General features: G+C 40.8%; 1 protein-coding gene across 1 annotated transcript; it reads left to right on the plus strand.

Moving 5' to 3' along the window:
• Nucleotides 1-3,301: 3,301 nt before the first annotated feature.
• On the plus strand, nucleotides 3,302-23,251 carry tgfb2 (transforming growth factor, beta 2). Its single transcript, XM_053493786.1, has 7 exons — nucleotides 3,302-4,515; nucleotides 15,018-15,181; nucleotides 17,119-17,251; nucleotides 18,038-18,148; nucleotides 18,456-18,591; nucleotides 18,719-18,872; nucleotides 20,956-23,251. The coding sequence occupies exons 1-7, from the start codon at nucleotides 4,164-4,166 to the stop codon at nucleotides 21,112-21,114; spliced, it is 1,209 nt and encodes a 402-aa protein (XP_053349761.1). The 5' UTR covers nucleotides 3,302-4,163; the 3' UTR covers nucleotides 21,115-23,251.
• Nucleotides 23,252-26,932: the final 3,681 nt, after the last annotated feature.

Here is a 26,932-nt window from a genome sequence, read left to right on the forward strand (position 1 = left end):
GTAGAGCTCGTCTGTCCTGAATGGTGCTGTTCCCGAACCAGGTCGTGATATTTCCCGTCAGGATGCTCTCGATGGTGCAGGAGTAGAAATTCCTGAGCACCTTGGAGGGCAGTCTAAAGTCTCTCAAGCGTCTGAGGTGGTAGAGACGCTGCCGGGCCTTTTTTACCACGGTGTTGATGTGACAGGACCATGCCAGGTCCTGCGTGATGTGAACAACGAGGTATCTGAAGCTGTCCACTCTCTCCACTGAGCTCCTGTTGATGACGGGGGTCTGGTAGTTCCTCACCTGCTTTGTACTAAAGTCCACTATCAGCTCCTTTGTCTTACTGACGTTCAGGAGGAGATTGTTTCTCTGGCACCAGTTCTCCAGATTTCCAACCTCCTCCAGGTAGGCCGTCTCATCGTTGTTCGTGATCAGGCCCACCACAACAGTGTCGTCAGCAAACTTGGTGGTGGAGCTGGTAGTGGCCACGCAGTCGTGGGTGTACAGAGAGTACAGCAGGGGGCTTATGTGTATTTGCACACACTCCATGCACACAGACCCGACCGTGAATAAATGTAGCTTATAAAGAATAATTTTTTTACACAAGTTATTTTGTGTATTCGGCAATATGTAGTTTAGTTTAGGATTGAATGGCCCTTTCTGCTACTAAAGGGGAACATTTTTATTATTATAGTGATTCTAGAATGACCACAAGGTGGCGCTCTGGCCAAACTATAGAAATTTGATTAAACGTTGATCTTTAGGACAGGATGGTCAGGTCACTTTATGACTCTGTGACCTGGAGGGAAAAACCCCATTTTGCTTAATGTAAACATACTTCAGAGCAGGGAGCTCTTCAAGACCCCAATGTATAAGTTTGCTTTTGCGTCTTTAAGTATGATAGGCACACAAAAATATATTATATTTAGGTGAGTGTGTGGTGAGCCCCAGTATAAGTCTGTCTGGATGCCTCGGTAGGAGGGTTGCCAGGAAATCTGTCTTGCGCAGTGTTTGTGCCCTTTTAGGGAGCAGTCATGGTGGAATGAAGATTTTTGCTGACTGCACTTTTTCACGTTTTTCTCATCTTCCTCCCAGCTCTGTTCACACATTGAATGGAAATATTTGCTGAGTGCCTTATCGCCCACAGAGGGCAAGGTTTTGCGTTTCAGTCAACCTGTCTCGCCACGTAAAGTGTCCATTCGTCACAGCAACACTGCACCCTTTCACTCAAGAATGCCAGCCTTCTCCTTGCCTTGTTGACACTTAGCCTTAGAATGTGTCCCCTCTAACGTTCTGTGTGTTCTTTCTCCTGCTTGATATACTGGGCTGACTGCTGACTAAATTCCAGAGATTCACCTGTGTAGGTCACAGCGATAGGGTTTAAAAAATAGCAGGTGGATGAATGAGTGCACTTTGTGCCTTTCTCAACACAATGTCCAATATGGAAACACAATACACTACACACACATACACAATTAAAGCCTTCTATCTGGTCCACATCTGGTAGTATAAGTACTGATTTAGTGACCACATCTGGTTCACACAGGTGGCTGGCCTGCCAAAACACTTCTGACAGCCTGTCATAGCTGACTGATCGTTGGATTTTGGGTTGGGAGGGGGTACTTTGGCAAAAGATGAAAAAAAGGAATTCCCTATAAGTGTAAATCAAACACGTGGTGTGGATGTGCGTATAAAATAGCTGAAGAGCAAAAGAATGCATTACACTTCTTAAAAGTAGTCCCTCAGCACCGCTACCTTTTTGTTGTCAAACAACTTAAAAATAATTCTAAAACTAAAAGCACTGTAAAAAGTGGAATGGGATGATTCAGTGGTTAAGGCTGAGAATATTATTGAAAGGTTGTGAATTCATATCTTGCTGCAAGCAACTGTAGGGTAATCAAGTTAACCAGTTAAGGCTGTTTCAGGCTGCCTGACTGTTTCAGGCTGGGAACAGTACAAAACCACATTAAATCATCACTTCCAGAGGTGGTTGGAATCAGATTCAATGCAGATTCCAAAAGATAAGCCTAAATGCTCTTTTCACCTAAATCAGATTGTCTGATAGCACTTTGGGGGAATGTGATCTCTCCATTTTTTTTGTCTTATTGTTATTAGAATCAGAGTAAGAATTAGAATCAGAAGATGTGGAGATGACATGTTAATCCAAGACAGTGCCACTGATGGCAGCCTCGGCACAGCGCTCTCTCGTACTTTTTTTGTTTTTGTTTATTGTCAGCGTGTTTGGTTACCCTAACCCAACCACATATGCTAAAAAAGAACTGCGTGACATTCAATTAAGTATCTGTTGGTTGTTATAATTTGCCAGCATTTGATGTCACACAACACATCTGCTACAGTATACCCACACTTCTGACATCATTACAACAGCAACCAATTCAGATAGAGCAACAATTGTTCAGATTTAGGCTACCAGTCTGAACAGAGCCAAATGCGTTCTGATGCTCTCAGTTCTAAGGGTCAGATTTGTGAAACATGCAGTCAGAACAAGACACTGGCCCATATTCACTCTACAAGCAAATGTAGCTTTTATCTGAGTTACTGACCAAATGCATTTTTAGGCTATTCATAGTGTGTTTTCAGAGTGACCTGTAATCTGACATTAAACAGCTCACACTCCAAAACTGGCCCATGCTCAAAGGAACATGAAATGTCACATGGTGCATTTAAAAAGGATACCTTATTTAACCATTATATGGTTGATGTCCTTGCTTTTTTTATCTGTCTTGATTTTTTTTTCCCTTAAAACATTTATTTATTTATTTATTTTTGGTTGTCAAATTTTTCCTTTTCTAATTTTGCTTATAACAGGTCTGTATCTGATTATAACTTATAATTAGGTCTGTATCTGATTTAGGGCCACAAAGGCCATGTAAGTGGCCTAAATCAGAATAAAAAAGATCAGAATACATGTGTTTTGTGCTTTTCACACTGTTATGGGGAAAAACTGATCAAAAAGGATTTTGCCTGCAATGTGAATGTAGCCAAGTATTAAATGATGCAACATACAGTAAGTTATTTGGGAGAAGTTCCTGCCTAAATAAATGCTGATGAGAAAAAAAAAATATTATTAGTATTCTGTAAATCTGCTTTGGGACAATATCCATCGTTAAAAGTGAATCTTAACTGAAATGAATTGGAAAAGATAAAAAAGAATGTGCCGTAGTATTTAAGTACAAAGGAATATAAATGAAGTGCGTTTGGTGGAATTTTATTCGGTCGGCATTAGGACCTTGTGGTTGTGCGTTTCTGTCTTTTTGCACCATGTCAACACTCGCAGCAATATGGATAATAAGTGGCCGTGTCCGCGTGGGCTGGAGTCTACTCCTGTCGATCTGAGGGCGATGACCACAAGCTCGGTGTGAAAGCGCTCGAAAGCACGTGGTGAGGTGCGTCCCCTTTATAAAGCACCCATTCTGTCCAGCCAGCCGCCAGGAGATGGTGCGCGCTGGCACGCGGCACTGGCGTTTTCCACAAGAAGGGATGGAGAAGCGCGCTAACGCTCTTTCCGTCGCGCCGAAAGGAAAATAACTTCTTTGCCTCTCTCGTCTGTTCCGTTCTCGTCTCTCTGCGCCTTTCTGCTCGCGTGCACTGCACTGTTAGAGTTTGCTCTGCGACCGTATAGCGCGCGCGCGCGGACACTACGCGACTCGGAAGGCGCTGGAGATGCGCGACGGCGCGCGAGCGGACCGCGCCGAGTTTCAGTAAAGAAGCGCAGCGCGAGGGGTGAGGTGAAGTGAGGTGAGTCGCGCGCGCGGTATCGGATGCGGTGGAGGTGCGCTGACCCGCACGCGCTTCTCTTCGCTCCTAGAATTAGACTTCAGATGGCCGTGACTGAGACTCTCCGTCCTGCTGTGTGATCATATAGGCGATCTGCTCTCCTCTACCAGGATTTTTTTTTAAATATACATATATAAACAGCAAAATTACGACTTGTCAGTGCCGTCACGCCAAATGGATATCCAGAGACGAAACAGATCCACGACTAATGATTCTAGTATAGCTTAAAGTTTTTATGATGGGCTACAAAATGCATTGATCGTCTACTTTTAAAAATCATACTTGTGCTTTAATTCAGCAAACACAAACCTTAATAATAGCTTCTAAAACTAGCTTACTTTTGGTGACTGGAGGAACCCAGCCATCCTCCCCCGAAAAAAAAATGAACCTCTTCGTAGTGAGCCTTCTCCTGAGCCTGGATCTAGTGGCAGTGGCGCTCGGCTTGTCCACGTGCAGCACTTTAGACATGGACCAGTTCATGAAGAAACGCATCGAGGCGATCCGCGGCCAGATCCTAAGTAAACTGAAACTCAGCAAGCCACCGGACGAGTTCCCGGAGCCTGAAGACGTGTCCCAGGACATCATCGCCATCTATAACAGCACTCGCGACCTGCTGCAGGAGAAGGCCAACGAGCGCGCCGCCACCTGCGAGCGCCAGCGCAGCGAGGAGGAGTACTACGCCAAGGAGGTGCACAAAATCGACTTGCACAGCCACAACAACAACTACCCCCCGAGTGAGTGATGCACAGTGGTATACCTGCTATTACAAAGTGTCTTAATATTCCATAGTACGAGCCAGGTGCGTGTAAATGTGTGCATTGTTTATCATATGAAACATAGACGTCCTCTACTGTATGATTCAACAATTCATTCCAAGATTCCCACTGTATGACTTTATGTCCCAGTAGGAGAAGATGGGCATTTCATTAGTTTTATTAATATAAGTACACTATAGTACAGTATAGCTTTAGTGATTATAACATATATATATATATATATATATATATATATATTTTAATAAGCATTGCACATAGCATTTTAACCACCTATTGTCTCTGTTACACCATGGGCCTTTTTTGGCGGCTGGTTTGATTTAAAGAATGCATGCAGTAATTTTTGGCAAGAATGAAAGGTCACTGCCAAACAGCTTCTTATTCTTTAAATAAATGCATTGAGAACATCTTAGCTGCACGTTTTTTTAGATCACTTCTTTGAGCTGCTGCAATTGTTGGCAAGCACACACAGTTTCTGCTTTCTATAACAACATTTCTGAAATGCCAGCACATGCTCATGCACCCATGTATTGATTGAAAAACAAACTACAAAGAGAAACAGACAGTGCAACTATCACCTAGACGTTACTTTTAATCCTCAGCATGAAGCCACTTTTGTGTGCTGGATAACCTAACCCTTTTTGCACAGGCCATTTCCACAACAATGTTTCAGTAAGCAGGCCTACTAATTTCATTAGACCCTCCTTCATCTGCTGGAATAATATGCCACTGTGTACCTACACAGGCCTACTGTGCACATTGGTGTTTACAAAGTCATGACTGTTTAAGCGAAATAATAACATTCAATGGACTTATTGTGCCATCCATTCCGAAATGGTTTTTCCCCCTCACAGATCAAATGCCAGCATATACGTAGCACAGAGGAGAAAATATAGTTACGAGATATTTTATATTCCCCAAGGTATAGTTTGCATTAAATATTATTCTTGGCCCTATCCGTTGTACAAATACCCTTAATATGATTAAATCTGGCTTGGTGCCAGCCTCAGTCTGGAAGGTATTTATGGGTTATAAATAATACTGTGTCAACACACAGAGAAGAGAGGCAGAATATTTTAGAATTCATCCATTACTGATCTTTACTTTTGATTCTGTTGATTTGTAAGAGTTGACTGTAAGCTTGCCTAAATGCACAGGGTTATCAGACTAATTTGGTTGGGCACCAGGAAGTCCCCACATGCAGCACTGCAGGGCACAATGGTACTGGAAGCAGCACAAAAATGCAGAGATCGGGAGCAGGAGGGAAACAAAAAGAGAGAGTTTCCTTGGGGTGAACTGTGCACAGGGACAGAGCATTCAAAATCCATGAAACACTCCTGGAGTGCAGTAGAGGTAGCATGCATATATGCTTCTCTGTGCCACATGCTCCATGGAAAATTCCAGCCGGAGACCCGTTGTTGCTGGGGTGTGGAGTGTGCTAGTCACCAGAGAGGCTTTCCCTTTCCTACACCCCTCTCCCCCTTTATATGCTGTCCAGACTCTCTCAGGCTTTTCTGCCCCACACACCTCCCTCTCTCCACTCAATACTCCTCCTTTCTAATCTGGCATACACATTTAGCATAGATACCCTATTCAGTTTGTGTTCAAAAATTTCTAAAACGAATTATTTCCAAAACCAGCTATTTTTATGCTGATTTTTTTTTTATTAGACACACTCAGCCTTTTCCCAGAATTCAGAATATTTGCCTTATTAGTAAGCACACTGCGGCTGTATCAAGAGTTCCAAATGTACTTGATGTCTCCAACAGGCTCCAAGTTTTGATACATGGTTTATTCTGCCACATATTTTAGACACAAAGTGGCAAGGTCAGGTATCCAAATAGAAGAAGCAGTGTCCCAAAGGAGCATCTGTTAAATCTAATGTAGCATGCACTTGGTCAGTTTTGTTTTCTCTGCACATAAGCTGAGCTATTAAATGTCCATGCATGCATAAACTTTAGCATACCAGTACCCTGTCTTCATGTTAGTAAACGCACATGTCCTGCAACCAAGTATAGAGCTGCCTTGTGGATAAGTGCAGATGAACACAAGGCTTCCACTGTGCATGCATGGAGTTAGAGGTTTGCAAATGTTGCATTTGAAGTTTGGCCATATCAGTATGCACAGTTTGCTATTGTTTGAACTGTTAAGTTGTTTGATGGGTGTTGCCATAAAGGTTGTGATTTCAAATTGATTACACATAAATGGTTGACTTCTAGCCTGGGAACGTGCAAATAAATTAATGTGGCCATTTGAGATAGTAATTTGTTTTAAAAAAGAGGCAAAAGTGTGCTCTTAAATGCATTGAGCTGTCATGAGTACTTCTAAGTGGGATGTCAAATATTTACAAAAATATTGTACTTGAAGCACTTAATAGACACAAAGCACTCACATATTTGTGGTTGTGCTAAGTGGTATTCAAATTATTCAAAACCCAATTTTGAGTGGTTGTTAAAAGCATTTTAATAGATGTTTCAGGTCAGCTTTTAGAATAATAAATGTAATCTTAAAACTCCTATTGTAAGCTCAGGTTAACAGAAACCAAATAAGGTAATTAAATTTGATTCATTATTATTTTTTCTTACATGCATATTCTTTATGCAATAGGTATGTCTCACAGAATATTTTTTAGCTCCGTCAAAATCCATGCAAATACATGTAATGTTAAATGCAAAAATATCAAGAAAAAAAAAGCTCTTCTGCATTAAGACTATATAAGTATTTTGGTGTGTGTAATGACCAGCTAGGAAGTATAAAGATAAATTACTCAAGGTGAGCAACCTTATCAGTAGAACATATTATAGGTCAATATAATAAATTATTTAAACAACCACACTTTGAACATACTTAAGTAATGACAACATGTGTTTCTTTTATGTTGGGTGTCTAACCTTAAGTAATTGTAACTGAAATCGCTACAGTGGTCTGTTCAGTGTTCAAATGAAATGCAGGTGTATGAATACAACTGGGTCGTAAAGGTCATATAGATTTACTGTGAAGTCAGTGCATACTGGTTCCTACTGGCATATGCATATCTCTGACGCTCATTGGTGTTATAAGTAATATATTTGACTGACCTAAAACAGCACATCATCCTTTAATATCACCCTTTTTTTGGGGGTCTCTTTACAAGTCTACTAAAGGTGACCTTTTAGTGAACTGTTTAGTATTGTTCTGGATTATCTGCACAGAATATAGAAGATAAACAAAAGAGTAGACATATTACATAGTAAAGCAATATAGGAAGTATATAACATTAACACCACAATTGGGTAAATTTTATAAAATTAATTAGCAAGCCCACCCAGCCTAATCCCACAGAAATGGCAATGCTGCACAAACTGCCCAAAAAGTAAATTCTGGCCACAACAGAAAGGTATAAGAACTCCCAGTGAGCCACACCCTGATGCGTACAAGGCTTAGCAGGCAAAGACCTCAAGGCTGCCAACCAAGCCTCCAAACTGCCCAGATCTCAGATCCACAAAGTCCAATCCATGAGGTCCCAACCCACAACCCACAGCACCCAAAAGATTTCCCCAAGAGGTCCCATGGAGCCACATCTCCAGTGGCACAAGGGGAAGCCAAAACCTAGGTAAGTTATGTCTGATCAGTGTGTACACATGTTGGCCTTCCTCAATTTCTCATCAATACCTGGGGTCCAATCCTATTCATGCATGACAGTGCCTCCGTGCACAAGCAGTGTTCATGAAGACACGATTGACAAGTTGAAGTGAAAGAACTTGCACAGGACACTTGCTTCAACCCAACTGAACACTTTGGGGCTGACTGTGCCACAGGCCTTATTACACAACATCAGTGCCTGACCTCCCACATGCTCTTATGGGCAAATGAACAAATTTCCAAAACCAGGCTCCAAGATTTAGTTAAAAGCCTTCCCTGAACAGTATAACAAAAGAGGACCCTAATTCTGGAATGGTTTCTGGGGGTGGACATCCAGGTGTCCATAAACTTTTGGCCATATAGGGAATATGGGCAATATATCTTTAAAAATCTTTGAACGCAATCTAAAGAAGTAGGATCACAACACCCATGATAATTTTTCTGCATATGCAATCAAACATACCTTTCTGTTACAACTAGTGCCCACTGGCAAGAAGTCATTATAGATTTGTGTGTCATGTTTACCTATAAATCTCATCTCTGCATTGCAACACAGCTTCAACACAAAACTATAAACCAGACATTAGGGCATCGCAGGGCTTTCTCATCCTTTCTCAGTTAGTGTTAATGCACTAACAGCAGCGTTGCTACAGCTCGAACACACCGCTCCCTGCCCATGAGCAATAAGAGAAAAGTTTGTCTGTTTAAATTTTCCTGGTTTTAAACTTTAATTAGCACTTAGCACTTAAGTGGAAGAATTAGTCATGTTGGAAAACCTAAGTGCTTACCCTAATGTGCCAATATACACATAGGAGTTTTGACAAATCAGTATATAGAGTGTGAATAACTGTATTTAATGGGTGAAGTTTATTAACCAATCAGTCTTTTTTCACTGTATCCTTCATCAATAGCCAGACGAGCCATTAAACCTTTAAATAATAATATACATTGTAATGTTCATTACTTGTTTAGATTTGTTTTGTTTTTTAGTAATATATGCTTGCTTCACAGCACTAGCTTAAAAGAAGCTGAGGGAGGGATGGAGAGGTTGAAGTGTGTCAGTGTTTGTGCAGCTTAGTGAGAAGCCTGGTGCGTGTGCATGACAGATTATGTTTAGTGACTGCAAGAGAACACTCGAGCCCCTCTTCCCTCCTGCACTGTAAATAAACACTGTGGTGTGGAGGGGCTCTCCCAAAATCAACCCAGCACACGGAGCCGTGCTGAGGCCTCCACCTCCCTGCACAAGGCTGCGTGAGGGGAAGCCTTCGCTGCCGTGCAACCCATCTGTGCGATATCATTGGAAACAAATAGAGTTTGATCTACAGCAACCCGCAAGGAGCGAACATGCATGTGATAGCGCTTTATTAACACAGGCCTGGAGAGCATAATCGAGGGGATGTTTAGCCAGCAACTGCATTCAATCTGTGGCTTTGTGCTTCATATGCTTCTGCTCTTCTTTTGGGAGACATATGTTGCACACTTAAATCCATGACTCCGATTTGATCCTTCAGCCTCTTTTCTGTGGCTGTTTTTATTGTGTGGGTGTGGGTATACTTGCGTATGCATGGGTGATGTGATGTCAGTATTCGAAAGAAATGTGCCAAGTCAGGGGCATTTTCCGAAGGATCAGCTTAGCCCAACTCATAATTTTTGACTAGATACATTACTAGATTTAGAACGTCTAGTTTCTCATGCTCTAAATTGAATAGGAAATCTGCCTTCTACTCAACAAAGGTTAGAAATTACTCCATGGGCACACACTGCATGATGAGTTGTTGTGAAAAGAGGGGCTCGGTAAACTTACGCAAGACCTGGACGCAGCGCCGCTTTTCCAGCGGCCAAACTCTATTGCGTAACTAGGGAGAGAGTAACGAGAAAAAGAGAAAAGGTGGGGGGGAGGGAGAGAAAGCGCAAAAGAATAACAACTTTTCCTCCAACACTTTCATACTGTTTACAGCAAGAGCACAGGTCCTGGGTAATATGATATTCTAACACAAGTAAATCCTAGTGTGGGAAAGAGATCTGGAGCCCATCTATCTCTCACGGGTCCGTAGGAGTGAGGGATGCACTGGGCCTGAGAAGGCGTGTGGAGAATAGCGGAGATTAATTAATTCAAACACTGAGTGTGTATGCAGGAGAATCTGCCAACTGTCACCCGGTTATTGTTTATCTGTATTGTTAGTTCACAGTTCTGCTGTAGAGCTCACAGGAAGTAGCACTGTACACACTCTGTTTTTCCAGAAATGTTTCTTTACAAATGATCCATGAGACCATGGCAACCACGCAGCAATGCTGAAATTTGATAAAGGAGTGAGCTTTGTCTATCTGGGCCGGTTTTAGCAGGGTCATTGGGAACATTCAGTTGCAGTTGCTTGTTTTCTGGTTGCCATACAACAGTTGAAGGGAAGCCTGTACAGAGTGCCAGCAGGACATCAGTCCCTTCCACATCAGCTATCTCTTAGCTCCTTTCCTCATCGTGATTATGTGTGCGTGTGTGTTGATTGGACTGTTGCTGGGAAGGAACCGTGTGCAGACTGACAGGAGTTTGTGCACAGGTCTTCAAAGCTTCGGGTATTTTTAGTTCCCAGGGATTATGCACAGAGTTGTTTTCAATTTGCCATTGGCAGGTGAGTGGCTGGGCGGAGGCATCCGCATGAAATGGCACAAGCAGGAGCACTCTTCTGTCTCAAATTCTTTCTCTCTGTCTGTCTCTCTCACTCTCTCCCCACCTTTCCTCAGTTCCTTCCTCGCTCTACCCATTGCTTCTCAATCTCTCTTCTCCCACTCCCACTCCTCCTCTGTTTTCCTGCTCTCTTTGCAAAGACTGGATTCTGTTCCAGTTCTCCAGGCCTTGACTCAGCCAGTAGTGTTCTTAAACTCTGCAGTCTTGCCACGTAACAAAAGGAAGGATAGTCTGACCTCGGAGCACTGCTCTACCTCTCCGTCATTTATTTTCTATGATCGGTGCTTTCATCTTGCGTGTTTTTTTTTTTTTTTATGTGATCAGTGCTTTCATCTGGTCTTTTTCTGGCCCTCAACTGTGAGAAGAAGAGAACAGTGTGTCCTTCTGTAGACGAAGCAGGGGAAATTTGACAGCATATCTTATAGAAGTGAGAAATGCTCAAAAGTAGGTCAGATTCTTTCCCCTCTACTCGCCCTGAAACTTTTTAGCTCTGCCTTACCAGTTTTCAATTTCAAGTGGTTAAAAAAAACGAAATAATGTCTTTTAATCTGAGTGCACTCAAAGCTCAAGCTTATTTCGGTTATGAATATAAGATAAAATTAGAATTAAACTAAGTTTCCATTTTGATTTTTTTTTTTTTTTTAATAAAACATGCACCTCTTTAACCATGAAAGAGCACAAACAATTATTTTGATCATGTTTGTACAGTTAGGATCGGACTTCATACAGTTGTGGTCTATACAGTATGTTTTTCACTTTATCTCGCCCTTCGATTAAACAACCATAAAACTGTGCATTTCCAATGTGATTTGTATAAAGTGAGGCTAATTGTCTGCTCAGCAACAACGGTTATATATGCACACTGTACACTGGAGAGAATCCATTGCACAGGAAACAAATCTGGGGTCAACAAACGAGTAAAGGACATTGGGAACGAATTCCTGGCACAGGTCTCCTGATCAGCGAGAAGACACACTGGCGCAGACTGGAGGCTTGGCTCCAGTGTGCTGGAACAAATGTCTACTTAATGTAATACCCCCAAGATGAAGATCCTGGTTAGGGTAAACATATCTCAGGGCTTCTCTAGTACGCATATTATGTGCAGGGACGCAACCATTTCGTCCTCAGTTTGCGTGTGTGTGTCTCTGAGGGTGAATGAGGTGAGGCTTATGGTTGTTGGGTGGTGCGGAGATGTGTTGGCTTCGAGCCGATTGAGTGCAGGCCGAGCAGTGGTGGCTAATTATCAACAGACCAAACGAGTATCATCTCCTGCTGCAGCATAGGCCTTCAGGCCAAGCAGGAAGAGGAGGGAAAGGCATCTGCACGAGCATTCTCCTTCAGGAAGGAAGCTCTTGCTTGATGGTTTTAAGAGTTCACGTTTCCTCCTGTTCAGCACTAGTACTGCTCACTCAGGAAGCCATTCAGGATCTATTAACCAAATGTTTGTAATGGCACGAGATGAAGAAGCTTATGGCAAATGAGGAAATGAAGAAAATGAGAATGAAGCAAGGGCAGTGTTTGTGCAAGTGTAAGAAATCTGAATGATGGTAAATGTTTGAGGTTTTAAATGTTTTATATAAAATGTAAATATATAGATATATTTATTTGCCTTTAGTTACTGCTTTAGTCTGGTCAAAAGCACAGTGGATCTGGATCCTCTGGTGGGAACACTGGGCATAAAGTAGAAAACCCTTTAGGGGGTGCCAGTGCTTCGCTGTGTGCCATGCACACGCAAACACATTTACACAGTCATGCACACATGGGCAAGTTAACCGGCTTCTGCCTACCAGCATGTTTCTGGGAAGAAACCAGAGAACCTGGAGAAATCCCACAAAGACACGGAGAGGCCAACAAATTGGACTAATTATAATACATATATGGTGTGTTGGTTTCTTGCTCTAAAATGGTTTAGAATTAGTATGTCAGAGTAATATGACAATCTAAAAATCATGGTTCACTCTTACTGTTAGTAAATAGGCTAGTGATCTATTACCCATAATCTCCTAATAATAGTCACCACCCACTATGCCAGTGAAAGCAAAATACAGAAGTCGTCTATAATCAACTATAATGTTTACCAGTACCAATACAGAGACCATACTGGAGACCCGTGTAAACTAATTAAGTAAGGGGTCCTGCTTGTTTGGAATGCAATCCTGTGGCCTTTGTGGATAGAAGATCGAAGATCCCTGACCTAGTGTATAAAACAGTTGGCCAAAATAGAATAAATGCCTAGAACAAAGTAAGTGCTAATTGATGAGTAATCGCTTCTGAAAGATAGCTAAAATCTCTTTCTGGGGCAAGGCACTCAAACCACAGTGGCGCCAGTTGTGGTGGATCACGTTCATGTCACATTCATATAAATCAGTGGTAACGTGGTTACTCTCCTCTTTGCCTCTCGACCTCAGTAAATCGGTGGTTTGCTTACTGAGTCAGCCCAAATTCCCCAGCCAATCAGAGTGTGACAGGAAAAACATGGCATATTAGGATTAGAGGTTTCATTATTTCTTAGTATGCCAGCACATGTGATGCAATTTGTGTGTAAACACACAATAGTGTGTGTTCATCACAGCAGTGCGTGTATTTTGTAAGCTCAAAGTCTCAAGCGCAAAGCTGAACACAGCAGAGTCATTCATAGAGTCAGGATGCCTGGGAGAAGTTTATATAAACTCTGCTCTTTTAGATGGCCTACTGGAGGTTTGAAGTGTGATTTTTTTCCCCCTCTTTTTCTGTTGATGGATGGGAAATAAGCTAGCAAGAGCTTTGCTAGTCTTGGCCCATATGTCTTTCTGGTCATACAGTGAAAAGTTAGTATTGGCTGCCTGTCAGGAGGATCATCCGAGAGAGAGAGAGAGAGAGAGAGAGAGGCTTTCATAAGCCTGGCTTTGGGAAACACTTTGTTTGCTTAAACGCTGCTTGTATGGCTCTATATTGTCTCCACTACACATATTTCTGCCACACTTTTATTACAAAATAGGCCAAAACTCATACTTTTCTATGTCCATCCAGCACCGTAAAGAGGCAGCTACTACATCTGACATCGCAAATCCATGGACAAAGCAGCCTCAGTCTGCTCCAACCCCCCCCACCCTACACACACACATACACACTTCATTCCCATGAAGCAGAAGTTAGTAAATGGGTTTTTCCCTGAAAATCGTGATTGAACTTGCTGTCATGCTGACTCTAGAAGCAGCTGCTAAGCATTTTTTTACTCTTTGGTTGGACATCCTGCTCGTGTAGGCTCTTTAAACAAAGCACCGCAGTTCCTTAATCCCCGGCTTCTGCACACACTAACAGCCATCAATTTTGGGCGTCGGGCTGCGTCCGATACCACTGAGCAGGCTCTAGTACAGCCAGTGAAACGACATACATGATTTCTGCCTTTCTGGCCATGCTAAGTGCACACAGTTTGCACATGACTGGGGGTCAGTTGTGGTAGGGATAGAGGTATGTAAAGCTTCAGGCTGTGGTTGTGGGAAATTTCATGTGTATCTAGATGGCAACCGTGAAACCTGCTGCAATTTTTTGCAAATGCAATTCTTTTTTTTTTTTTACCTATTTGTTAAAAGATGTTCATATTACATTGTTTGACAGTTCAATGTGCTGTTGCTACATGGAGTACAAGACCCGGTCAGAGCACACAGCTGTTACACATGGTTTAGAGTATTATGCAAGTGTTGTTGTACTACTGGGCTCATAGAGGCACCATATCCCCAGCTGTCTCTGATCTATTTACTACAACCTCCATTTTTAAGCATTTCTTATGGTGCCCTGGTTCCTGACAAATTTATTAGTACCAAAAAAAAGAGAAAACTCTATCCTATATGTCTTTCTGATATTAATTTAAATGTAAGTCCTGTACATTGTTTAAGTCAGACATTTAAACATCAATTCTAACATCCTTCAAGTAACCCTTGGCTGAATAACTGATGAGATGTGTACTACAGGTGCAATCCAGAAGTCTTCTAAAACCCTGCTTTATCCACCATATGGCTCCTCTATCAAGCCCATTCATTTGGCAGCAGCTTCTAATCACTAGTGAAAAAGCCCCACCAAGAATATACAAAAAAACACTGCAGATGATGTTAAAGGTCCACGCCCTGCAAGGCTCTGACTGTCTTTGACTGTCTATAAGTGTGTCCTTTTTGTCTTACAGATATGATCTCTCAGTTCTTGCACAATGCCTACTTCAGATGGCTCAGGTTTGACGTGAGCTCCATGGAGAAGAATGCGTCCAACCTGGTGAAGGCAGAGCTGAGGATTTTCAGGCTGCAGAACCCAAAGGCCAGTGTATCCGAACAGCGTATTGAGCTTTATCAGGTGAGCCAGTTACATAATACATGTCTAGAAATTAAAGCATAATCCAGTAAAAGTACAAGCTGACAAAATGGCATTTGTTTGCAAATAGCTATGGTTGACTTAAATCTAATTAATTAGAAATAGACTAATCTTTCTATCTGCATCTGCCAACATCTTGATGTTCATCTGTTTATTACATCATTAATCCATATCTATATCTGTATTCAGATTTAAACCTAAAGTGGGCCTGAAATGGAGGGGTTAACGCACATTTTCTAACAAATATAGTTGCTTCCATTTCCCAAAGATTAATTTTCCCAAATATGAAACCTGATCAGCTGGTTACTAAAGATACTTGACTAAAAGGCCATAAAAGTGATAATTAACATGGGCTTAGTTTATCTGGCCTTTGTCATATCTGACCACTTGCTTTTCATGCATAGAAATAAAAAAATCATCTTTTTGTTGCACCCTCTGGACTTCCAGTCTCGGTGCACATCTGCCTTTCTGGAAGATTTATACAGAAGAGCAAACTATAAAATCAAATAATGTTCCGTCTGTATTTGTGTCTGTATTTGTTTAGAACACTGTTCATGCTGCATCATACTTGGTTTCATGCCTTCTATAGAGTTATAAAGCCAACATTGGGCCAGCAATGGCCAATGTTTAACACTTAAGTTGTAGTGGTAAGTCAGTTCATAAGACTCATAAAAGTTAATGAACTAGTTGTAAGAAATGTTATAAGATTTTTACTAAAGTTGTGCTCTCTTAACAGGCTTTTAATCTGAACATTGCTCTACTATAAACCTGAATCGTAGCCTGTCACAAATAGATAATTAATGTAACGTTCATACAAACACCTCCATCATGCATAATCCATCTATGTTCATCCATCATGAAGCTGTAAAGTGTACTGATCCACTAAACGGTGCTCCTTCACATAGAAAGCATGAATCTCCCACTCGCACCTCTCTGGCCCCTCCACACTATGGTGTTTATGCCTAAAGGCAGCCATGACAAGTGCCGTAAACACCAGCTAAGCTGGGATTCACTCTCCCCAACAAAAAGATTATGATGATGTATGTGGTACATGGTACGAGGAAAGTACATTTTCAGCCTTGTAATCCCTCCATGATCCAAAGTAACCTACATGCTACTTATAGGACATATTTTATAGGACATGTTTTAGCCTGTCTTACTCTGGACAAGGAAAAAAGAAAGAGTTCTTCAACATATTGTCTATAAATATCATTACATCATGACTCAGGGACATTTTTTATTCCTTCCTTGTTCACGTTCTACAGTTTTCATAACATCTTGCCAATGAGTTGTACTGTATCGCTTTCTCCTATAGTGAAACCAAATTACAGGTCCCAAAGCACAGCTTTTCTATGAGCTGATCAGTACAAGGCCCCAGTTCCTCCTTCAGATGCCTGTAGTGTAGTGGTGGGTCTCTAGTGTACATCCTCTACAGCTTAGACCCAGCATGAACCTCGTGTCTAACATTTGCCACGGAGGCGAGGCAGGCCGAGTTTCTCAGCGTTGCAGACCAAGCAGTGTTTTACACATTAAGGAGTGCATGGTCCAATGTAAACACACAGCCATGAAGGACAGAGCAATAACAGCGTGGTCCGGCCAGCATCTGTTTCCGCCAGCACAGCTCCTCCGAGCTTTTTTTCCCAGACCTGGCTAATCGATCAGGGAGCCTCCAACGGGAAGGGGTGGAGTAAAGAAGGAGTAGGTGGAGTAGGTGGTGGGATGTAGATGGGGCACGGGGCCTTCTCCAGACCTTTGCAGCTGAACTGTTTATAGCTTTGGCTTTAACCAGCAGGCAGATGGCCAATCTTTATTTTGCACTCACTGGTATGCTGGAGGAATGAGAAAGGAAGGAAAGATTTGCAAAGTTTTTGAGAAGTATTAGTTGAGAGTGCTGAACTTTTTGCTGTTTCTCTTTGTAGGTCCTTGGAAATAAGGATGTCGCATCGGTAACACAACGCTACATCGACAGCAAAGTGGTGCGCACAAGGACAGAGGGCGAGTGGCTGTCCTTTGATGTAACCGAAGCAGTCAGCGAATGGCTACTGCACAGAGGTAAAGGGAAAAAGTGAGCAATAGTTTGTGTGTATGTGTGTGTTTTTACACATCCTTTACACAAAACTAAATATGACAATTTATGGTTCTAAACTATTTCTTACAATTTAATAATCCCATTTAATCAATTCTGGTTGTGTCGGAAAGCTGTGAAAGAACATAAATGAGACATCGATGACAGAAAAATAGAACATTTTATGAATTTTATGAACTGCATATGAATGTGCATATTTTGACGGAAATTATCATACTTATTTGCATGTAAAAACGATAAACAGCATTTACAAGGACATTTTAAATGGCATTAAAAACATTTAAAGCAAAACTGGAACTTTGTGCCAACTGAAGCGAAACAAAAAGCATATGCATTATGAGACTAAAAAATGTATACATTGGTAAATATTTACAAAATGATGCATTATGCAATAATTTATTTGTTATTTAAGCGGTGTTAAAGTATTTTTTGTTCATCCATTCCCCAAACATTGTGCACAACTAAAGAAAAAACACCACCACATCCACCCCACCACAGACATCTGTTCTCAAGTCTCAAGCAGTATCATGTGTAAAATATCAAAGAGCACTAAATGTTAGTCAGCAGTGTTGGCAGGGCTGTGATAAATGCATGACTTGGCTCAGTGTAGATTGAAGGACTGGTACTGGACCCCCACATGGTAGCGAGTGGAAGTGAGATAACTTAGTCATCTAAATCCTGTGCCAGCTCTAGGGTGAGCTTATCTATCTCTAGTAGGTTAGCCGGCCTGACTTCTTCCCTATTCTCTCCAGACAGAAACAATGGATTTAAGATCAGCCTGCACTGTCCCTGCTGCACGTTTGTGCCAATAAATAATTACATCATCCCAAACAAGAGTGAGGAGCTGGAGGCACGCTTTGCAGGTGGGTCGCAGTGTTGGAATGCATGCATGTGTGAGAGGAGAGGAAATTGAGAAAGTGTGTCATGTCTTTCTGAGGTTCAACAAGGTTTTTTTTTTATGTTTTCCTTTTAATCAGTCAGACAAGAGTTCTCCAACTCTGAAATAATATATCTGACAGATGCTCTTTGATTCTGTCTCATGGCAGGACACCTAATCTTCTAAATCCACCTAGCTGATTAAATGCTTGCAATAAATTCCATGATTACTGAATTAAAAAATGTTCTCACTTCCTGGCTTTGCTAATCAGTTTTGGGGATGCTGCTTGACAGGGATTGATAGCATCACTGGCCGTCACAGTGGCAGGTCTCCACACTTGCTGCTCATGTTGCTCCCATCCTACCGCCTGGAATCCCAGCACAAGAGCCACAGGCAGAAACGAGCCCTGGATGCCGCTTTCTGCTCCAGGTCAGAATTCCTAAAGAATCCATTTTAAGCTAGGAAAGAGTTCTTGGAAAACACCAGGGTTTTACCATTTCCCATCATGCATCCAGACTGTAAATTAAAAAAAAGGATCTGCTCTTGGATTTCACAGGAATGTTCAGGACAACTGCTGTCTGCGCTCACTGTACATTGACTTCAAGAAGGATCTGGGATGGAGGTGGATCCATGAGCCAAAAGGGTACAATGCCAACTTCTGTGCTGGAGCATGTCCCTATCTCTGGAGTGCAGACACCCAACACACTAAGGTAAAATATCTAACATAAACTATACTCAATATAGGACGAGAGCTTAGGTGCTAAAATCTTTAAAGAATATTTTTCTGGTTAATTTATTTTGCGATTCAGAACCACAACACAAGGTTTTCTAGTCAAGGTGTATTGTTTTATAGACTGTCCCTGACAATCACATAATATGGCTTGGCCTATGAGATTCCTCCACACCAGAGTACCACACCAGAGCATATGTGCAAACAAAAAGGCAAATTTCGAGCAAAAACAAATATTATTTTAACAGTTATATCCTAGAAACATATGTTTATTTTTACCTTTACATGTTTTTAAATTGCCTCCAAATTTTTGCTCTGCTGTCTCAGCGGTCACCCTGGATTGTATTAGTGAGGTCTGTTAATATTATGCAGGCTTAATAAGCCATATCTGGCTCAAGTTGATTTAAATCCTAATCAACTCATTGTAGATATCTTAATAGTATCTTAAAAGTATTAGAAATGATTGAGTGACCGATGCCATTATAATAATAATGTCATTATGTGGCCAATCACAAATCAGGAACAGATCAGATATTCTGATAATCCTGCTTGCTACTCCATAACTTAGAACCTTGGCCATCAATTATTAATGGTCCGTATGCACAATTATTTCCATAAATTGTGGAGTTTTCCATTGCTCAATTGATCAAAAGATATGCTTGTTTACTGTACATTTGCAGTTTTATAAGTGGAATGTGTTAGCTAAGAAGTGTGTTACTTAGGGATTTATTTAATTATTGGTCTGGACTGCTATTAAACTATAAAAGCCTTCACTGCTTTTGATTAAAATGTAAATGTACTGTTAAATGCAATATATTGTACAGTTTGCCAACCCAATGTATAAGGGCGTTCAAGTCAAATTGGGATTTTTGATTGTGCAGAATAACAGAACACAATTATGAGAATACTACCATTATTCCCTGCCATATGAAGGCCCTTATTAGCATTTCACTAGTACTTACATACCATCAAGGTAGAAAGTTTTTCCAGTACACTGGAGCCATTACCAGACTGACTGCTTCACGTCTGAAACGCTGACCTCTCAGGAACTCCTTTAACAGGCCAAACATGTAGAATGGTGATGTACATGTACAAGGGATGTGGCGATAACGCCCAGCCTAGTTCCTGTACTGTGCAACTGGTGTGCATGAATGTTTTATTGCAACTAAGAGTCTCATCACTGTATTGTGCTTGAATTCTTCAAATCAGTTTTATGCCTTCTTCTTATAAAAAAACATAATTTCATTTGGTTTGACTTGAATGCCTCTCGTACATGTATTTACACAATGTCCACATCAGTCACTGGAACTATTGGTTGCACTAATTTGGAAAAGAAAGTGTAATCAGAAACAAAGTACTTTTTTATTTTATTTTAAGGTTTTCCTGTTCCTGCAGATCGGCATCATATGTTAATGTAACACAATTAACAGATTACATTAAAAATTGTAATACAAACAGGCAGAAATACTAAGCAGTACAGGATAGTCATGCTTTACCTTGGGAATTAACATTTCCTTGCTTTCAAAAGGTTTCTTTCGTTTGTCTGTTTCTCTGTCAGTCTAACAAAAATGTGTTATTATCATGTATGGCTAAGTTTGGCCAAAAGCAGTTCAATTCTCTTCATAATGCTCTATTCACCTTACCTCACAAGTGGGACGTCATCTTTTAGTGTTTTACGCTTTAAAGTAAGGAGAAAAAACCCATCTTTGTTTTTTGAAGCAACAAGTTCTCTCAGAACAGAGAAACGCATAGTCAGTGCTAGAGATTAAACAGGCTAATCTGTGTGTTGATTAATCTAAGAAACATCATTGCTTAAAGCTCCCATTTTCTTAGTTTATTCCTGGTCAGAGGTCAAATATTATGAATTACCGCCTTTAGTCAAATAAAGATTTACTTGTGGGTATGTGACCTCATGTGTAATACTTTGACATTTCATTTTGTTTACAGAATAAAAAAAAAAATGCATGAAAAAACAATATGCATCTTTGGTGTTACTTGTGCATGCCACAACACTGGAGTGTGCAAGATGGATTGAAAATGGTGTTTATTGTGTTCTCTCTCAGGTCCTTGGTCTATATAACACAATTAATCCAGAAGCATCAGCCTCTCCGTGCTGCGTTTCTCAAGACCTGGAACCTCTTACCATCCTTTACTTCATTGGCAAGACCCCCAAAATCGAGCAGCTTTCCAATATGATTGTAAAGTCCTGCAAGTGCAGCTAGGAACTGGCTAACGCTGCACATACCCACACACACACACATACACAGATACACACACACACAGTCATGAAACACATACACTATAAATTTGAATACAGTCACAAACTGTCTCATTCACACAGGTAGAGAAATTGTTGTGCAGGCCGGGAACAGAAATGTACATTTCCTTCAACAGTATGTATTTGTTTAAAGTGAGCACACAAAGGCGCACACAGAGTTTGCACCTAAGTGTCCGCATATGTGTTTGTGTGTGTATGTGTGCTGGGACAAAATAGCCCTTTTAGTACATCTCATCTCACACACTCATCACACCAGGACGGGAGTATGGCAAACACTGGAAGTACAAGATTAAGTGTCTACATGTGATGTAGTAGAAAAGAGAATCCCTCATTTCAGCAAGCAGTTACAGCAAACTCTGTCTCTTTCTTTTCTTTCTCTACCTATGCGTCCCTTGAATCTGTAGAAACATTTGTTTTTTGTTATTTTTAAAGCTGGTTTTGATTCTTGGAAATTGTTGAAGACCTCACTTATTTAATGTCAACGGGGCCTGTTAGTGACTTTCCTGGCTAAGACACGGGAAGAGGAACGGCGAAGGGAAAGGTGAAAAGATTTGTGTGATACAGAGAGACACAAAGGGACTGAAAATAGTTTAGCTAAATTCCATTGTAGCTAAACAAGAGTTGAACTTCCAAAAAAGCAAGCAAAATGACTATGAAAGCAGCAGGTGTGAAGTCTGCCTCATGATCCGCCCAGGGTTTAGGAATATGCTGTATCATTATGCTTTTTCAGTTTGGAAGATGTGCAAAGCATAATGTTAGAGTTTCTGTGAATCAGTCTGTTAAACCGAAATGTTCTCTGGATCTATGTTTATCATCTGCAACGCCCAGTGATCATGAGCACACACACTACATAACATAATATTATATATATACTGCAGTGCAAAAACTTTTGCAGCTCCACACATTCACTCAAAAAAATTGGGGTTATTTTATAAGGCACAAACAGAATAGAAATCTGTTCTCCTTAGAGACTTTAAGAAGAACGTTAAGAGCTCCTATATAGCCAATTCTGCTGATTAGGTACAGTCATGTCAACATTTTATGAAGTAATGTGATGAGATGTAATTAGAGTGGGACAGAGAGCAGGGTTATGGCAGGTGACAATGTATTGTGGAAGGCTTGGGAAGGAGATTGTGTCAGGAAAGTCAGAGGAAGGACAGGACAACAGCGGAGGGATTTTTGCCAAGTGATTAGAGGCATGTAGAACAGATGTCTGACAATGTCTCTGTGGCTGGCTATGGTAATGAGAGTCAGTAAAAGCCTTTGCACTTCCAGCCTATCGAGTTTCAACATGTGGCATGAATGGGGCCAGGCCAGCCATACAAGTGTAGTCAAGTAGCCATGGATGGATATGTGCCATTGAGAAACTTTGAATTGCATTCAAATCTGAGAGCAAAGCCCCTACTTTGTTTATTTTCCCGTTCCAAGGAACCGAGATCCTTTGATACGAAGAATTGCACTGACTGTATTTTATTATTACCTTTTTTTTATTTGTAACTTTTTCCTGTTTGTTGAATTTTAACATGCAGTTCATGCTCCCTCATTCTCAACATGCAGTAAGGCAAGTGTTGATGACATGACTTCAGGAAGGAAATTCGGCCAGGCAAAAAGAAAACTGCTCAGATCAGTGTAGAATGATCTCTTCCACCATTATATGATATGTAAGGGACGGTATACCATACTCTACCCCAGCTCCCTCATAGTGCTAGTGGACCTCTTTAAGACACAGGAAATAGAAGGAAGCACAACCATTGTCACATTAGAACAGGGGTTTCTTAATCCTGTCCTCCAACACCCACTGCCAAACCACATTTGGTGTTCTTTCCCCATTTCCGATCATATTAAGCCATGTAAGAGAGAACTGTGCAACTCGAACTACCTGGCTCTGATAGGATCTGGACTAAAGTGTGGACTGGCCGAGGGTCCTCGAGGACCATATCAGTGACCTCTGTGTTAGAGCTGTATATTGTTATTGTTGTTTATGATGATGTTGATGCTGTTGACCCACTATGATGTATTGTAACACATTGTTGTGGTGCTCTATTGGTAAATAAATTATTTAATTAAGAAGGGAAAATAAATGTCTCCACATGTCTTTTTTTGTGATCCGAATAAACGAAAGATTTCAAATGTGATCCAGAGGGTTAGCATTTATCCTTTTTACAGCTTTTATTCCTAGGTAAATTATCCACATGATCTGTATATACAATGATATAAAGCGATACAAAATAATGTTATTTTACTTTGATGTCAGTTTGACTTTAAGCAGCATTTTGCCTAACTGTATTTATTTATTACATTTTTTCTTTTTCCTGGTTTTATAAATCAGACACAGAATATCTGGAAGCCCTGCACATCATGTACCATCTGTTTATCCCATTTAATATTCACATTAAATTTGTGACAAGACCTATTCCTGTAATCATAAAAACTATCCTGTTTGAATCCCAGGGCTCTTATAGACAACATGTGCATAATGAACAACCACTCAATATACTGAAGCCCCAACACTTAATGTGTAATGTAATGAATGTGCTGTATCACCTAGAAGAAGATGATTTACTTAAAATAAGTCCAGTGCTTTTGAATGTTTTTTTCCCTAAGTCAATTTATATATAGTCCTTCCTGTGCTGCTTCTGGCTTGTTTATTAGAGATCTAAGTCTATGTACAGATTTCTGTGAAACTGCTATTTAATGAACAATGACTCTGCAAGTATGCTGTATTGCTGATCATATGCGTATTTATCCCACTGTATATCCCACTACATATACATACTGTATACGGAATCTTGCAATGATGCAGAATGTTGCTCAGAAAGACAGAAAGCATCCTGTGAAAGTATTATGTGGCGTGTTTCTGGGCAATCGTTTGCATAAATAAAGATGGTGTGGTCTGTGCTCTGTGTGCAGGCCAAGGGAACTGCAGAACCTAATATAGACTCTGGCTCTGCAACAGACAAACAGTGCTGCCAAAACAAATCCTACACCTTGCAAATTGATTCATCATTTACACTCTAGCAAGGCGGTGACTCTACTAATACATAAAGGCAGAGTTATGAAATCTCAAAGCGAACTGGGAAAGGTCACTGAATGGTGCACCCAAAAATTCATTTCCATTTACTTTTTCTTCTTCTCTTTCACATACACAAACAAGTCCTTACACACATACAAGGCTGCCTTATATGCCCTTTGGCTTATTTTGAGGATCCTTTGATACTGTATATCCTCCAGTGGCCTCTCAGTCCTGGAATGGTGCCAGCCTCATTAGCTGTAAGTTTGTGGTTCTTTATTTAGGAGCTAAGCGGAGGATTGGGCTATGCTCTGGAGACTGTCACTTTCTAAGAGCATGCACTTTGATTAACTCTGAACTTCACATTCTAGAGATAAATGCACCACAAGCAGATGATGTCACACATATAGGCTGTGTGAGACTCAGTTTTTATAAAAATTCCTGGAAGCCCTGGTCATTTTCAGCAAAGACTTGCTATTATACATGGATGCAGAAGGCCTGGAGCCTACCCCAGAAGACTAATGGAACTAGGAAGACTCACACACTATGGGCAATTTGGAAATGGCAATTAGCCTGTTTCGCCTGTATCTCAACTGTAGACTCCGGAGTAGCCGGGACTCAACCTCTTGACCCTGGAGGTTTAGGGTATGTATGTATGTACACTATGTATGTATGGATAGATGCATGTATACAGCACCAGTCAAAACTATCAAAACTATGAAATTACCTATATAGCATTATAGGTAATTGAGTAACACCAACAAATGTCAGTTGTTACTGTAAGACCAGTTGCTCAGCTGTTCTTGCAAGAACAGTATTGTTAAGTGCATTTCCAAAACCCATCAAGCACCACGATGAAACTGACTCTCATGAAGACCAGTCGAGAAAAGCAAGACCAAAACTTACTTCTGCTGCAGAGGAGAAGTTAGTGGCCAGCCTCAAAAATCACCAATTTACAGTTATATTTTACAGTACAGCACCTCAGATTAAAGCTGTTCAGAAGACACAAGTAGCAGACACATCTCAATACCAACTGTTCATGGATAAAAGATAATGGAATTAGAATGTCTGCCTTTGACAATAGTATATTGTTTATGTATATTGTTGCCATTTTTCGCCAGACTTCACTTTCCGCTAGTGTGTTTGAGGCATTTCAGTTGCAATGGGTGTTCTGTTTCTCACACACAGAGACACACTCCAAAGGCCTGTGCAAAAGAGGGAGGCTTGAGGTGAAAGGGTTGGCAGTACTGCATGATCACAGCCATTTGAGGGATTTAGTAATTCAGCTGCAGCTGCCTGAACACAACAATATGAAATCAGAAAAAGACATTCTCTCAAAGGTGATGTCACTTTGCAAGAATGCAGGGAGCCCATTAGCGCAGACAACAATTTAGAGATGAATCAAAGATGGCAAAAATATTGTGTATAAATGTGTGCTCATATACTTTACTTCATTCAAGGATCAAATACTTGTATCCCATTATAATACGAATGTCAGTTTCAACTTTGTATGAACATCTGGCTTATTTCCATGGGATGTTTTTTTTTTTAAAGAATAAACAAAAAGAGATCTAAAATATTAAATATAGACAATGAAAGTTAAAGTGTTGAAAGGACCTTAAGATTAGAGTTTAGTATTATTATTTTAGTTTCGCGCAAACATTAATGGAAATATTCCAAAAAAGATATTAATATCAGACTGTGTGTGGTGGTGGTGGTGCTGGTGGTGGGGTGGGGTGGGGTGGGGTATGGGTGGAAGAGAGAGAGAGAGAGAGAGAGAGAGCATAGTGTACAAATTACTTTGAATTCTTGATGCTACTTGGCATCATTTTGGCATCTCTCTCTCTCTCATGTCTCAGCGGTAAATGGCATGTAACCAGAGTCTTGTATTGTGTCTGTAATTACACAGGAAAGCCTGTTCTATTGAACTAAGGATTAGTAACTCTTTGTGAGGGCGCTGAAGAGACCAAAAAAAATCCACCTAAACTGGCAGCCTGAAGTATCAGTGCATCCAAGTACAAAGTGATTCCCTCCATCCCCTCCACCTTCCTCTTCAGTTACTCTTGACAGGCATTTTTGGAGATGTCATGATGGAGAAAGGTTGGAAGAAAAATGCAGGGCCTCAGGCATTCAATCCTTCTGGCGCTCAGTTGCGTGCCTGTAGATTGGGCAAAATGCGCCAAGCACTCTGCCACACATACCCACACTGTGTGCCTGCCCTACTTGGGTCACACACACACACACACACACACACACACAGGAATCTTATTGTCCATGCAGTTGGAATAATTATTATCGCTGCTATTTAATGCAATGAATAAACAAAGGTTTTCATGTTTTCATTTTAAGGAACAGCCAAATGTCCAAACAAGGACAAAACTGTCAGATATTCCAATTCCATTTTTTTGGAGACAGTTGCTCCCCACCAAGTTATAAAAAGATGTTTTCCAACATACATGCTGTATTGACAGCTTTTGGACAATAGCTGAGACTGTTTTCATTCTCCAACTGATGTCAGAAATGTATACATGCTTACAGTACATATAGAAACATATGGACATATTCCTCCCTGAATATACACACACTCTTAATGTTTGTGTTTACCTGTCATGAAGCTCAGCAGCCCTGAATACCCCTCATGGGTAAGATAAGTACTGTATAATTGGTTTACATGCTTATTCTTCTCCAAAAAGAATCCAATGATAGTTTTTAGCATTTATATCACATAAGTCACAAGCATATCCGGGGCTGC

Source organism: Clarias gariepinus, chromosome 4 (genome assembly GCF_024256425.1).
Source record: "Clarias gariepinus isolate MV-2021 ecotype Netherlands chromosome 4, CGAR_prim_01v2, whole genome shotgun sequence".
NCBI lineage: Eukaryota > Metazoa > Chordata > Actinopteri > Siluriformes > Clariidae > Clarias > Clarias gariepinus.